This window comes from Podarcis erhardii, assembly GCF_964252035.2.
Source record: "Podarcis erhardii genome assembly, chromosome: 11".
Lineage (NCBI taxonomy): Eukaryota > Metazoa > Chordata > Lepidosauria > Squamata > Lacertidae > Podarcis > Podarcis erhardii.
Window position 1 is genome coordinate 44,814,942 of NC_138501.1, and position 14,217 is coordinate 44,829,158.

Below are 14,217 nucleotides of genomic sequence, written 5' to 3' on the forward strand. Positions count from 1 at the left end.
TAGGCAGCTTAAACGGTCGCCAACATGGGTTCCCAGCATGCTGCCCATTACTGGATAATTGTTTGAAATAAGAATCAATTATCTATGCCATCTAACCGTGTCATAAGAAGTTTCACCTGTTCCTGGTATCGAGCGATATCTGGTGGGTCTTACCTGAATAATATAAAATATAACTCATTCTCAACAGGTATAGCCTGTAGCAAAATCTACTTAACAGGTGTAGCAACTGGACTATTCTTTAGAGCAGAGCCCTGCTGATGTTGCTGTACTCCAACTCCCATCATCTCTGAGTATTGGTCGTGCTGCCTGGGACTGTTGGGAGTTGTAGTCCAGCAGTATCTGGAAGTCATCAGCCTGGCTACCCCTGCTTTAGAGCTCTCTGTAATAAACATGGCCCACTTATACCCCTGCTTCCTAAATCTTCACTCTGTTGTAGTTGTTAAAATAAGTTTAGCTTCAAATAGAATAACTCTGAAACCTTCATATGTAAAGCATTGTGTAAAATACATTTCAACCATAGTGCAGACTGTAAGGAGTATTAAAACTATTACAAACGATAAGGAAAGATAAAACCCTGTGACAATTAGAACTTTCCCTTCAGCACAACTGTCTGGTTCTTCAAGATGTTTTTGTCATGTTGCTGTTCACAGCATATTTACGTGTTTTAGGGGCTAATGGTTATAAGGAGGCAGAGGTGGTGTGGTTTTTTCCCCTTCCTTAACTATAGAAGTGCCATAGGTCTGTCTGCATCCATTAACGAATGGGTTTAGAATAATTCTTTATCATCTTTTAAAGATCTACTCTCCAGATCACACCAACAACAGCTTTTCATCAAATCCTTCAACTCCTGTTGGTTCTCCCCCTTCTCTCTCAGGTATAGTGGTTAACATTCTACTTTGCTGAACATTTTGGTTTTGTAGAAAGTAGTAGATCCTTAAATATAGCCCTTCTCTGCAAGGTAGGAGAGCTTAATTGTCCCAGAAACATTCACCATCTTAATACTAGGGAAGGTCCATAGCTTGGTCATTGTTTTCAAGCTTTGCATGCAGAAGATCCCAGGTTTAAAATATCCAGCTAGAGCTGGCAGACTGTGTCTGAAACCCTGGAAAGCCACTGCTAGCCAGTGTTGACAGTACTAAGCTAGGTGAACCAATAGTCTCACTAAGTGTAAGACAACTTCCTATGTTCCTAATAATACACACAATCTGAATTTTGTACTTGTATTGATGGAACGATATATTTGAGACATACCCCCCCCCCGTTGTGCCACAAATCAGTTTTCTAGCAGTCTTCCTCACTAATGGGTGATCCTAACACTTGCTGTTGAATTCCCAAGATAATTTAATTACAAGAAAATTGAAGGGACCCCCCCCCCATTGTCATGTGAGTTGATCCTAGAGGATGAACCCAAGAGTGTGAAATTTGCCAAGGCTACACAAATCAGGTGTGCATCCCATTCCATTCTAAACAGCAAAATTTTATCAACTCCTTGCTCTGCTATTCCCCTACCTCACCAGGCAGTCAGAGTATAGCCTGACTCCAGTTTGCTAGATAATCTCTACTGTGCTCAGCCTTACTCAGCTTCTCTTAAGTAAAGAGTGAGCTTGGATGGTTAAGATGCTGAAGATATATCTTAACTGGAAAATATCCCAAGATCTAGGGACAACTCATATGCTTTCTGAATTCATGTGTTTATCACATGAGAACTATGAGAACTACATGAGATAGGAAATATGTAGCGGGGATTTTTTTTTACACATAGAATCATAGAGGTGTAGAGTTGAAAGGGACTCAGAGAGTCATCTGAAGCCTAGTTAAGGAGCAATGCCCCAACTGTGGTTCCCTGTTTTCAGAAGCCCATCCACACACTCAAGAGTTAAGGCGGCAAATCCCTTCATTGCAGAGTGAAGTGAATGACTAAATGGAAGATGCTTCAGTTATTTGCAATGCAAAAATCTCCTTTTTAATTGTTCACATCTTCCCGTGGCGAGCCCCATCCTATTACAAGGGAGGTATGAGGGCAGTGGCAAAGCAATGCATGATATTGGATAGCTTCCTCTGCAATCCAAATATGTCTACTCAGAAATAAGCCCCTTTGAATTCAGTGGGACTTATTCCTGGGTAAGTGAGGTTAGGCTTGCACTGTGGATGCTGAGTAGATAACCCAAGTAAGTATATACAGGATTAACAGAGCTACTTTACTAGCACATGCTGCAACAGATTGACTGTCAAAATCAAGAGAATCAAGCAGTCTAAATAAATATAATGGAGGAGAAAAGAAGAACTTCTTGAACAAATAATTTTTTATCAAAATAATACCTTGAGAGTATAGGTTGATAACAGTTGTTTTTATCTTTTTCCGAAATGGCACATTTTGATAAATATTCCAGAGTGAAATAATTATACTAAAGGTCTCAAATGAACCTCTGTAAATTTAGACCATGTCCCTTAATTTAGACTTAGAAATTTCTGATTTTGCTTCCATGTGCATCCTAAAAGTTATTAGTGAATGTGTCAAGTTATGCCATAGATAGTCTAGAGGAAAAAAATGTTGATGGCTCTGCTGTTATTCAGAAAGCCAGTAGTGTCATAGAAGGGGAAAGTCACATTGTGAATATCCAGATTATTAATCTCCATAAGCACATTCTGTAAGGAAGAGCTTCCAAAACAACATTTGATCCCTGAGTGTTCAGTGTGACTTCATTAGGAAACGGATACATTACCCTGTTGACCCTTTTGTATTTCACTCTTAAGAGCAATAAAAAAAATGAGAGGGGGGTGGGGAGTTTGGCTGGCTGAATAGAATGACACAAATAAAAAGGCAGCTTCTTTTAATACTTTTGAGAGCCAGTAACCAAATGTGAAAATTGCAGTGCAGATAGGCACAGTGTACCAGAAACTTTCCCTTTATTTAGTGCATTGAAATGAATGGAGTTTGTGGAACAGAAGAATGGAATTCTTAATTTTTTTAAAAAACGAAGCAGCTTGCCATAGGTTTGATGATTCAGTGATACTGTCTCCCATTTATAGAATTATGGCACAGTCCAGCAGTCCCCTTAGCACTTTTTTAAGAGATTGATTCTTGCTTCAGTTGGTGACACCTCTCTTCCTGATGCAGCTTTTAGTAGGTACAGTCAGTGAGAGTTTGCATGTCAGCGAGTAATCTGGGGAACCTTTGTAGCATGTATCGTCGGCATTTGCTACAAAGGTACTTTTTCTTCTCCTTAATCAGCATATATTTTGAAAGTTCTCCATAAGTCTGTTTTGTATGTCTTATCTAGGAGAAAGCATTTACATGTCTCCATATTTATTCATTTTTTTAAAAAGAAGCATTTTGTTTGCATAGTTCCAATGGTAACTCCCATTTTACTATTAGCAGGCACAGCTGTTTGGTCTAGGAATGGAGGGCAAGCATCATCATCTCCCAATTATGAAGGTCCCTTACACTCTTTGGTATGTTTTTGACTGGTGACCTCCTTGGTGTTAGTATTTTATCTGCTGTCTACGTCTTCCATTTCTCACCCACTTTTCTAACACAGGTTTTTCCTTTTGCTGGTGATTTGCAATGTCCTTGGATTTTTCACAGTCCTTCTGACCATTTCCATACTGGGTGGTGTGAAACTTCACTCATAAACCATTAAATATTTGTAGATACTTCCACCCCCACCTTGTGCACTCTTAGCTGATAACTAGTGGCAAAAAAACGAACACATGAAAAATGGGGCACAAAATGCAGAATTTGATGCAGAAGGTAGGGATGCCATACATGGTACAGAGGTGCAAATTTGAAGGAGGATAGGCTGGCATTTGGTAGAAAAAAAAACAGCATTGTGTATTAGTGCTGCACTTGTTTATGACAGTGGAATCACTGAAGATTCTAATTATGGAATACTAAAGAAATGATAAAGAGAGTTTATTTAAATGGGAGGGTAAGAGAAGTCACTCAGCCTATAATTAATAAAACCTTCAACCTTTTTTTGTGTTGTCAGCTTAGTTGGGGAGGTAAAGGATCATAGCATGAGCATACTTTTGATGTGCCATCAATGATCGTGAATGTATTTATTTATTTATTTGTTCATTTGTTTTTTTAAAAAACCAACAACAGTTAAGATAATTATAATCTCTGAGTGGTTTACATAAAAGCAATAAAAGTATAAGAACATTCAATAAAATTTCATGAAAACTAGATTAAAAGCAAAACACAGTTCTGTATCACACCAATTAAAACTAAGCAGTGTAAAACACACAATAAATAAAAGTCAAGCGTCTAGGAAAACTGTAAAAAAAAGAAAGAAAAGCTGATAGGAAACAAATGATTCCCAGTTTTGGGGGGGGGGGGTGGACAGAGGACTACTGAGGACTTCAGGAATGGCCACATAATGCAGACTCTTGGAAAACTCAGGTTCAGCATCGGAATTTTTGTCGACTTCAGAAGTATTATGAATTATAGCATCTAGCTATTAAGGATGCAATGCTGCTGTCATGAGGAAATGTCAGATATTATTTATTTCCAGATGATATTCCTGCAAGCATGCATAGTGTCAGTGGCTGCATTGTTTATCTGGTTCTAAGTAAATTCCAGATAACCCACTTTCTGCCACTGGGTGATTTTTGCAGCTCATCAGCATCTTATTGAGGTTCCCATGGTAGGTACTTTTCATGAGGAGGTTCAACGTTGGTTGGTGTCCTTCACCTATGCAAGAGTTACCCAACATAGTGCCCTCCGGTTCCATCAACCCTAGCCAGCAGGGCCAGCGGTCAGGGATGATGGGAGTTGTAGTCCAACAAAACCTTGAGGGCACCATATTCAGCTACCCATAAGTCATAGAGTGTCCAGCAAGTCTGAAAAAGTTGACTTTGAGGTCATCTAACTAACATGGTAATCTCAGCACAAGAATAATGTTACAATAAGAAATAGTGATGAAGATTGCTCTGGATTTCTTTTTTTTACCTATAGCTTAGTATTCTGCAAATGGCCTTTTCCCCAGAATAGTCAAAGTTTTTTCTCTTTTCCCTGGTTAGATGGTAAGAAAAAGGCATTAATATGCCAGAGATCCAAAGAACTCCTCAGCTAGTTCCATGAAAAAAAAAGCAATGGACTTCAATTTTATGAATAATAACAAAACCATACCCCAAATACCCAGAATGCTGCATAGCAAAAGGTTTTTAAAGTAATTAAAAACAAGACATAGCTTATGGCATGGAGTAGAGAAGGGTAACGATTAAGTGCAAGTAGTGTTATGTGCAAGATAGCTTGCACTAGATTCTCTACTCCCTGGTATATAATAATGTAAATAAATATGTTAATATCAGCCTGGCCTTCTTAAGGTTGCAAAGGCCTGATTTGCATGATGCAGGAAGCCAAAATATGGCTCATAGGAACAATGAGAATGTGCAGGCTCCCATAGAGTAGTTGACAAACAATTTGCTCCACCCCAGTAAGTCTCACTATTGCAACATGCTAAGCCAAGGTTTGGCTTAGTGTGTTGTCCAAACTGGGGCTAGTGGTTATGCTCTCTCTCTTCAGTAGCCATTAGCTGCAGCCAAAGTTTGTTCTTGGCTATGGGTTGCAGTTAGTGAGGATAAAACTCAACCGAAAGCCCCAGTTTGGACAGCACACGAAGGCACACCTTGGCTTCCTTCAGCATGGCAGTAGAAAAGACCAGGGAGCAGCTAAGCTGCTGTGAGATCCTTTCTGGGAGCTCTCACATTTGCATGTTGTGAACCAGGCCTGTGTGATCCACTTCAGAAGCACCCTTGGGAATTCTGGTACGAACTGCAGAATAGGCAAAGCAACACACTGCTTCACCTCATTTTGCAGTGAAAGTTGGCCCTTGGAAGTAGCTCAGTGAAGCAGACATTCAGCTTCTTAAGAATCAATAGCACTGCTCTTTCTGGCTCCAGATAGTGAAATAATGCAGTGGTAATGAGGCTGCTCCTAAGAACAGGTCAGGGTTTGTATATAAGTGTTGGTGAAGGTGAATGACACAGCTTACCCCAGGGTTTGTTTTGGGGGGATCGGTACATGAGTGTGTGTTTTAATCTCAATCTAGCTGTGCAACTGATGTGGTCAACCTGTTTAATGTGCAATTGTTCTGAAAGTTATTTGGGCCCATAGCACCACAGGGAAATGGGTGGCAGCCAAATATGTTCTTACCCTTTTCTCTGGTTGCATGAGAATAATAGGCCCTAACAATGCTTGCTGTATGTAGGTCACAGTGCACAACCTAACTAACTTTAACTTGATATTAACAAATCCACAAGGGAATAAATGAATATAGGATTGCAGCCCGGTGTATTTAAACATTTTAAATTGTCACAGCAATTAGGTATTTCTGAATGATGCAAAATGTTTCAAAACCAGAAGGTTACATATGTACTTCAGATGTTATGTTCATGAGGAATCAATGAAACTGTTTTGCCCATGAAAATGAAAGCTATCTTTTTTGTGAATGGAACTTGCATGGTTCCCTAGAGAAACAGTTTTGGTATCATTGTTTTATATAAGACAGTGGGTTGTGTCCAAAGTTGTTATTGTTAATATTTAATTTCTATATCATTATATATATCAGTCCTGCTTAAGAGTGTACCCATTGAAATTAATGTATATAACTAACTTGGGTCAGTTAATTTCACTGTGTCTTCTCTGAGCTGGAGTAACTTTAGATTCAACCCATAATGTGTCTATAATGTAAATGCAAATTCAGAAGCAGCCCATCTCTCCCCCTTCCCCTGCCAGCATGAAGCAATAGAATTTTATTTTATTTTTAAGTGTGGGGTTCCTAATCTCTGTGGGTTTTGTCTCAAGCATTAAATGGCCCTTCACATTTGCTGATGCTTCTCTTGATTTGTTTTTCATAAACAAACAGCAAAGCCGGATTGAAGACCGCTTGGAAAGACTGGATGATGCTATTCATGTTCTCCGGAATCATGCAGTGGGGCCTTCAACTGCCATGCCCGGTAGTCATAGCGACATGCATGGCTTAATAGGGCCCTCTCATAATGGAGCAATGGGAGGTCTTGGGTCAGGATATGGGACAGGCCTTCTTTCAGCCAATAGACACTCGCTAATGGTAAGCTATAAAGATTAAACACTGCTCTTAAAAATAATAATAATACCAACAGCAACAGTGAAGTAATTAGGATTTTTTTTACATTGTTCTTTTTTTATCAGGCACTTAACTGGGGCAAAATGTAGCCATTCTGAGCTTATAAACATGATACCTTGCTAATATTGTTGGTGCAATTAATTGGTTTTCAAACATACTCATATTATGCAGATCCATTTAGCCCTCTTCTGGATGTGTTTTAAAGACACCTATTGCTTTCATATTGCATATATTTGTGGTTGTAGAATCAACGTTCTCCGAATTGTTTGTTATTATTATTAATATCATTATAATTTATTCACTTCATTAGTCGCTTTTTGCAATAGCAACTCAAAGCAACTTACAATATTTTAAGCAAGGAACATACATACATACAGACAGGCAGGCAGACACATAAAAACCAGCATTTTTAAAAAAATAAAAAAGACAATTTTATTTTTGAAAAAAACGAGATTGAAACATGCCACCCATCAAGAAAGTCCATAGATAATTAAAAATCAAAGGCCTGGAGAAAAAGGAATGTTTTTGCCTGGCACCTCAAGTTATGTAACAATGGCACTAGGTGAATCTCCCTGGGGAGAGCATTCCACAAGTGGAGAACCACCACTGAAAAAGCCTGTTCTCATGTTGCCGCCCTCCAGACCTCATGTGGAGAGGTCACATGAAAAAGGCCTCAGATAATGATTGTAGAGTTCAGGTTGGTTTGTATGGGGAGGGTCCTTGAAGTATTGGGGTCCTGAGCCAGATAACACAAAACCAGCACTTTGGATTTTTCTGGGGCAAAACCAGCACTTTTGCCCCAGTGAGGAGCCTGGCTGTTGAATTCTGCACCAGTTGCAGTTTCCGAACTGTCTTCAAAGGCAGCTCCATGTATAAAACATTGTAGTACGTAATCTAACCCTAACAGTTATCAAAGCGTTGGCACCAGATGTTAGGCTATCCCTGTCAACATAGGGATGGTAGCTGGGCCACCAGCTGAAGCTGACAGAGGGCACTTTGCTCCACCAAGGCCACTTGAGTCTCAGGTGAAAGGGATGGATCCAGCAGTATCCCCAGGTTGAATGGAGTGTAACCCAATTGAGAGCAGTTGCCCTACCATTCATCAGGTCTAAGGGACCACCCACTAACAGTGCCTCACTTATGTGGATTGAGCTTCAGTTTACTGGCTCTCACCCAGTCCATTACCATTGTTCATGCTTTTAAAATCTGGTTGGAAGCCATCCTGTTGCTTCAGTCCTAATTATATCTATCATCTATCTATCTATCTATCATCTATCGCTAGCTAGCTAGCTAGCTATCTATCTCAAGGATACCTTTGGCCAAAACATTTGACTCTATTCTTTGGACGGCGTGAATGCAAGATTCAGGGGGAAAGTACAAAGGAAAAGCACAGTGGGTGGTATCTAAGTTCTTCTCAAAGTTGACCTACTGAAATTAATGGACCTATGTTCATAAGGTCTATTAATTTCACTGTGTCTATCCTACCACTGCTTATAACCCTGTACTTCCCATAGGGGTAGCCCTGTTGGTTAACTATGTTAGCTAGTTAGCGAACGGGGTGTAGCTCAGTGGCAGAGCGCCTGCTTTGCCTGCAGAAGGTCCCAGGATAAATCTCCCAACAGCAACATCTCCAGATTGGGGGGGGGGGGGAGGCCTGTAAACTCTGGAGATCCACTTTCAGTGAGTGTAAATAGTACTGAGCTAGATGGACTAACGCTTGCACATAGTCTGCGGAAGCACAACCAAGAAAGCATCTTTTGGCATCTCAAACATTCATCGTGGCATATGTTTTCGTGGGCTGCAGTTCACCTCATTGGATGCAAAGTTGATGTTACACAAGCAGAAGCCAGCAGACATTCATGGGTAGCTGATGGGATTTTCTACCCTCTCAAGGTACCCATGCCTACAGTCCATGCTTGTGCTGGTTACTGAGAGGCTAGTGAAAGTTGAATCTGCATGTGCTATAAGCAGGCATGCGCTATTCAGATTCCAGTGCAGCCAATGCCATTGTGCTTTGCTTTAAAAACAATCACATTGTTCCCTATTTTTTGGAGCAACTGTCTCCTTTTGACTTCACCTTTGAGTGGGGGAATATCTCAGCTGCGCATCTACATCTCTAGTCAGTGGGTTTAATACTTGGAGTCCTTTGCACCTGAAACATAAGACAATCTATTTTCTGTGAGCTGGTCCTGCATGCCTGGGATAAGTGTACTTAAATCCACCAAGGGACTGATTGCATGGTCAACAGCCTCTTCCTTCATGTTATCCTCAGCCACACAGGAACTGCTCACAGAAAAACAACGTCCAGGGGCTGCAGCAACTTTTAAAGGGCCCCATGCAATCTGTAGAGAGCAGAATGTGCATTTCCTATGTGCAAGAATCCCAAATTCTCTCTCCTCACCCCACCCACAATTCACCCAGCCCCTGGGTGAGAAATAATTTTCTTGGATTTGAAATAATTTGGAGAGGGGGCATTTCCACTCTTTTTTCATTATTCTTAACCATTGTTTTATTTAATTTACACAAACAATACCCAACTACCATACACCAAGATAGATAAGATAGATATCCCATTTCTGATTGATATATACCTCCCTATACCCGGAGGTTTCAGGGCGGCTCAACACACATATTGAAAGAAGAAGAAGAAGAAGAAGAAGAAGAAGAAGAAGAAGAAGAAGAAGAAGAAGAGGAGTTTGGATTTGATATCCCGCCTTTCACTCCCCTTCAGGAATCTCAAAGCGGCTAACATTCTCCTTTCCCTTCCTCCCCCACAACAAACACTCTGTGAGGTGAGTGGGGCTGAGAGACTTCAAAGAAGTGTGACTGGCCCAAGGTCACCCAGCAGCTGCATGTGGAGGAGCGGGGAATCGAACCCGGTTCCCCAGATTACGAGACTACCGCTCTTAACCACTACACCACACTGGCTCTCAACAGAGGAGAAAAGGGAAATTTAAAAAGAGGGAGGGAAGGAAATCTAAATTTCTAGCTAATTACAGATTTATGCACATATTTCCTGCACCACGCCTTTATAAAAAGCGCCAGTTTCATATAAAAAGTAAAGGGAGCCATGTTGGTTCTTAAGAAAAGACTCCAAAACCCACAGGTTACCCGCTATGGGAGCCAACCAAAGTGTCAGAAATTCATAGTGAGCTTTCATTTTCTCCAGAATTCTGAATTAGACAAGTTGTTACACACACAGTCAGGGTCAGGGGTTCTTGTTCAGCCTGCAGCCTCCTATCTTTGAATGGAGTCTACAAGCTGACCTCCTGGCAACTACAGCAGCGTATTTTTTGTACATTTCTTCATTTTTGGTTTTCCTCACCCACCTCACACCTCTCTCTTTAGAACATCTTTCCTAGTAAAGAGTTTTGAAGAACTTGAAAGCATCCCACATTTTTCTGTCTTATTTTGTGTAGTTCTCGTAAAGTTATTGCACAACTGCAGTTTTTGGAGTTTCCTCATGTTCACATCAGTCTGCATAGAAATCAAGGAATTATTGCCATATTGCTGTGTATTTTCTCTCTTTCTGTAGTTTGATGTAATAGACTTTTTCCCCCATGTGCCATCAAAGCCAACATATTGAAGGCAATTAAGAGATGTGATTTCAGACCAAACCTACGTTAGGCATATGCTTCAGTACTGAATTTGAATTGGAGGACAGGACATTTATTGTTAGTTGGTGTACTTAATCTTTTCATACAGTATTTTTTACATCGAAGTGCTGAATCTTGTTTGTACTTAACTACACACTTTGCTGCAAATATCCTACATGTTAATTGCATCTCAGAACAGAATAGATAGTGGAATAGCTGTCACTCTGCTTTTCAGGCAGAAGCAGGGAGTGGTGACGGTGAAACTATTTGTCCCTCTCTCTTAATGGCTTCTTACAGTGGGGAAAAGTCATAGCTCAATAGTAGAGCACGTGATTTACATGCAAAAGGTCCCAGGTTCAATTCTTTGGCATTTCCAGGTTAAATTGGGAAAGATTCCCTGGGGAGCTGCTGATGGGCAGTGAGGATACCATTCATCTACAGCTGTCACATTATGGCCTGTTATTAGGTTGCAGCCTAGCCTAAGGTGTAGAGCAACAGCAGTACTGCCACCATACAAATATATGCTAAAATTATGAAGTTGGTCGCTATGTATGTATGTATGTAGAGCCCAGATCTGAAAAGGTTGAAGGCTATTGGTGTAGATAATACTGAGGTTGGTAGAACAGTGATCAGTCTCCAAGACCACTTCTTCTGTAACAAGCAGTCCTTCAGCTAATGTTAAAGCATGATATGAAGCTGCTTCAGGTTTAGCTTCTGTGTCAGCTTCTGCTAGGGCACAAAACTTTCTACCAGTTCCTTATCCATCAACCCTGTTCAAGTAGTGAGGAGAAGTACTCTTTTAAGGTAAGGAAAGTTCCTTAGTCCATCAATTCTGATAAGAACTCTGCTCTTGTCAGACCAAAGCTTGTCTAGTCCAGCATTCTCTTTCTAGAGTGGCACTCAGGGGGAAGACCTGAGCACAACAGTACTCATCACACTTGTATTTCTCAGCAACTGGCATCCAGAGGCATACTGCCTTATCCTCCATGAAATTTTCCAATCCCCTTTTAAAGTTTACAGCCAATATGCACCGTCTGTCCTGATCTTCATCTTCATTGTGTTACCCCAGTTATAGTTATGAGTGAGGTAGAAAACCTCTTCCCTAGCTAATTTTTTCATATCATGCTTAAATTTTACATCGGTCGTGCTTTCCCTTACTGGTCTTGCCCACCCCAAACTAAAAAACCCAAATGTTGTAACCTTTCCACATAAGGAAGTGCTTGAGCCCCTTTATCATTTTGGTTGCCCTCTTTTGCACACTTGAAGAGTAGTTTGAATTCAATGGGGCTTACTCCCAGGTGAGTACTGTCTAAATCTGGAATATTTAGATAGGAGTACTGTCTAAATCTGGTTCCTCCACTCCCTTCCGTTCAGAAATCTCCTTTTACAGATTCCCATGTCTGCATTGACTTTCATTGTGAATAATTTTTAAAGTTACTATTTTCTGTGTTATCTTTGTATTCTATTATTCAAGCTAATCAGTGGTTGAATGTATAGAAGCTCAGCTCAGGCAATCATAATTACTACTTTGATGTTGACAGTCAGCAAATATAAAACCATTTTATAAGATGAGACTAAACTGGTTGTGCCAACTTTCATAAATACCATTGAGCGGTATTCAATTAATGAATCCCATCAGCAGAAACCCATGCAGGAACTTCAGCTTCTTCAGTGGGACTCCCCCACCCCATGCTCCCTGAAATATTGAGGAGGGGTCAGGAGAAACCCTAGAACATCATGGGAACAGGAGAGGAGGGGTCGTTCTGTCTGGCAAGATGAAATGCTTTTGCTGATGAAGCATTCGGAGGACCACAATGTTGAATTCCATTCATTTTGGTGTTTGTCAAGTCAAGTTCTGGTTTATTGTTCATCCAATTGACCATTACAATGCACAGTAAAGAGTTTGCAGACTGTCAGAGACAGTCAAACAATCTCCAGCATAACTGGAATAAAACCAAGTATAATTAAAATCAGGTACAAAATTGCACTACAGTTACTGACATGAACTAACCAGCAATCTCACATCTGTCAAAACCATCCAAATGACTGAATGGTCACTTTTTACACTGAATAAGATAGATTTGTTGCAAGTAGCTGCTGCTGAGAATGTTGTGGAAAATTTAGTTACAGCCGGAAATCTGCCTTTTAGTACAAAAGCCGAAAGGTAGTTGTGCTCGCTTTGGCAGCACATATACGAAAAGCTGAAAGGTAGTTGATAGAGTTCCCCATGTCGAAACCCAAGGAACATCCTGTGAGGTTTTTGGGTCTGGTTGAAAGATGTACAAGAAAGCAAATACTGCGGTAGAGTCTACTGTGGTTCATCCCATAAATACATGTTGTTTTATGAATTTCATATAGGCAAAGAGGAACTTGAGATCCATGGCAAAATCAACACAATGATTCATTATTAATGTGCTGCTTAATCACCATTTGACAATAAAAGCAATCAAATGTCTTAAGAAAGCACACCTGCTTTTTCATTGCAGAAACTAGGTACTCACCCCTGAAAAATGTACTGCTCACAGTTCATTCCCATTGAGGGGAGACTTAATTTGATAGAAAACAAAAACATCAGTTAATTAGGTCCATTAGGCAAACTACTTCAATATTATGTATTTATGAATTGTGACCTGAGTTCTACCTGAGGCCATATCTAATAGGAGCCAGAAAAATCTATGATTCCATTCTTCCATCATAGCTATCCAAGCTTCGTGTTTTGGATCCAAATGTGTCAATTTTCTTTAAACAATTTATTTTAATCTGGCTTTCATGGTAGAAACTGCACTGCTGATATTTTCCAGACAAGGAGCATCTGATTCAGTAAGCTCTGAAGACTATGGTTATCTTGCCATGGTTAAATTTCTGTTCCTCTATGATGAATAATAAGACACATGCAAACATCATTGTAAAACTCTACAGCTCTGAAATAACTAACATAAAGTGTCCAATGGAATGGTTTGCAATCTCTTGTGCACTTACTCCTGTACTCAGTCCCAGAGAATTTGCATGTATTTCTCTTGACCTGTCTGCTGAGAGTTCTAAATGAGTGTTGCCAAAATGGGAATCCAGCCCAGAAGATCCTACAGTAGGGACCAGTTTGATCTATCACTCTGGCCAGAAGTCCATGTCCAGATTATACACCAAAAAGAAAGGCAGGGGAAGCATGTATTGGGTTGTGAAGTAGCATCTTAGCAGTTTAGGGACAGCACTGAAAAATGTCGGGACTAACTCTCTGCAAGGAATTATAGTGTATTAACAGAACAGCAATGGGCTACATTCAGAACTCATTATTCCAGTTCTCCCTTTAAAAACATGTGATTTGGACCAGCTGCTCTTGGCTAAATTCTTACTCTTTGCCCAGGTTTAATGCTTACAAATCAGTGTTGCTGTATGTAGCCAGCCTCCTCATTCAAATCAAGATGAAAGGCAGTGGATTTATGGCAGTTATTACCACTGAGTTTTGTTTGTCATTAAAAATGCGGAGAGAAGGACCATTTGAACAAAGGAACTCT

At 40.2% G+C, this 14,217-nt stretch overlaps 1 protein-coding gene across 19 annotated transcripts in view; it reads left to right on the forward strand.

Annotated features, from left to right (window-relative positions):
- Positions 1–14,217, forward strand: part of TCF4 (transcription factor 4) — a 343,442-nt gene that overhangs the window by 298,653 nt on the left and 30,572 nt on the right. For 16 of the 19 annotated variants that reach the window (XR_014161417.1, XM_081881482.1, XM_081881470.1 and 13 more), the window contains 3 exons: positions 796–874; positions 3,377–3,453; positions 6,870–7,073. Coding sequence is in view for 18 of the 19 variants with exons in the window: in XM_081881482.1 (XP_081737608.1) it covers positions 796–874; positions 3,377–3,453; positions 6,870–7,073 (360 nt within the window). In the remaining variant the exon portion in view is untranslated. The remainder of the gene's footprint in view (positions 1–795; positions 875–3,376; positions 3,454–6,869; positions 7,074–14,217) is intronic. The other 3 variants (XM_081881477.1, XM_081881479.1, XM_081881475.1) reach the window with 1 other exon arrangement.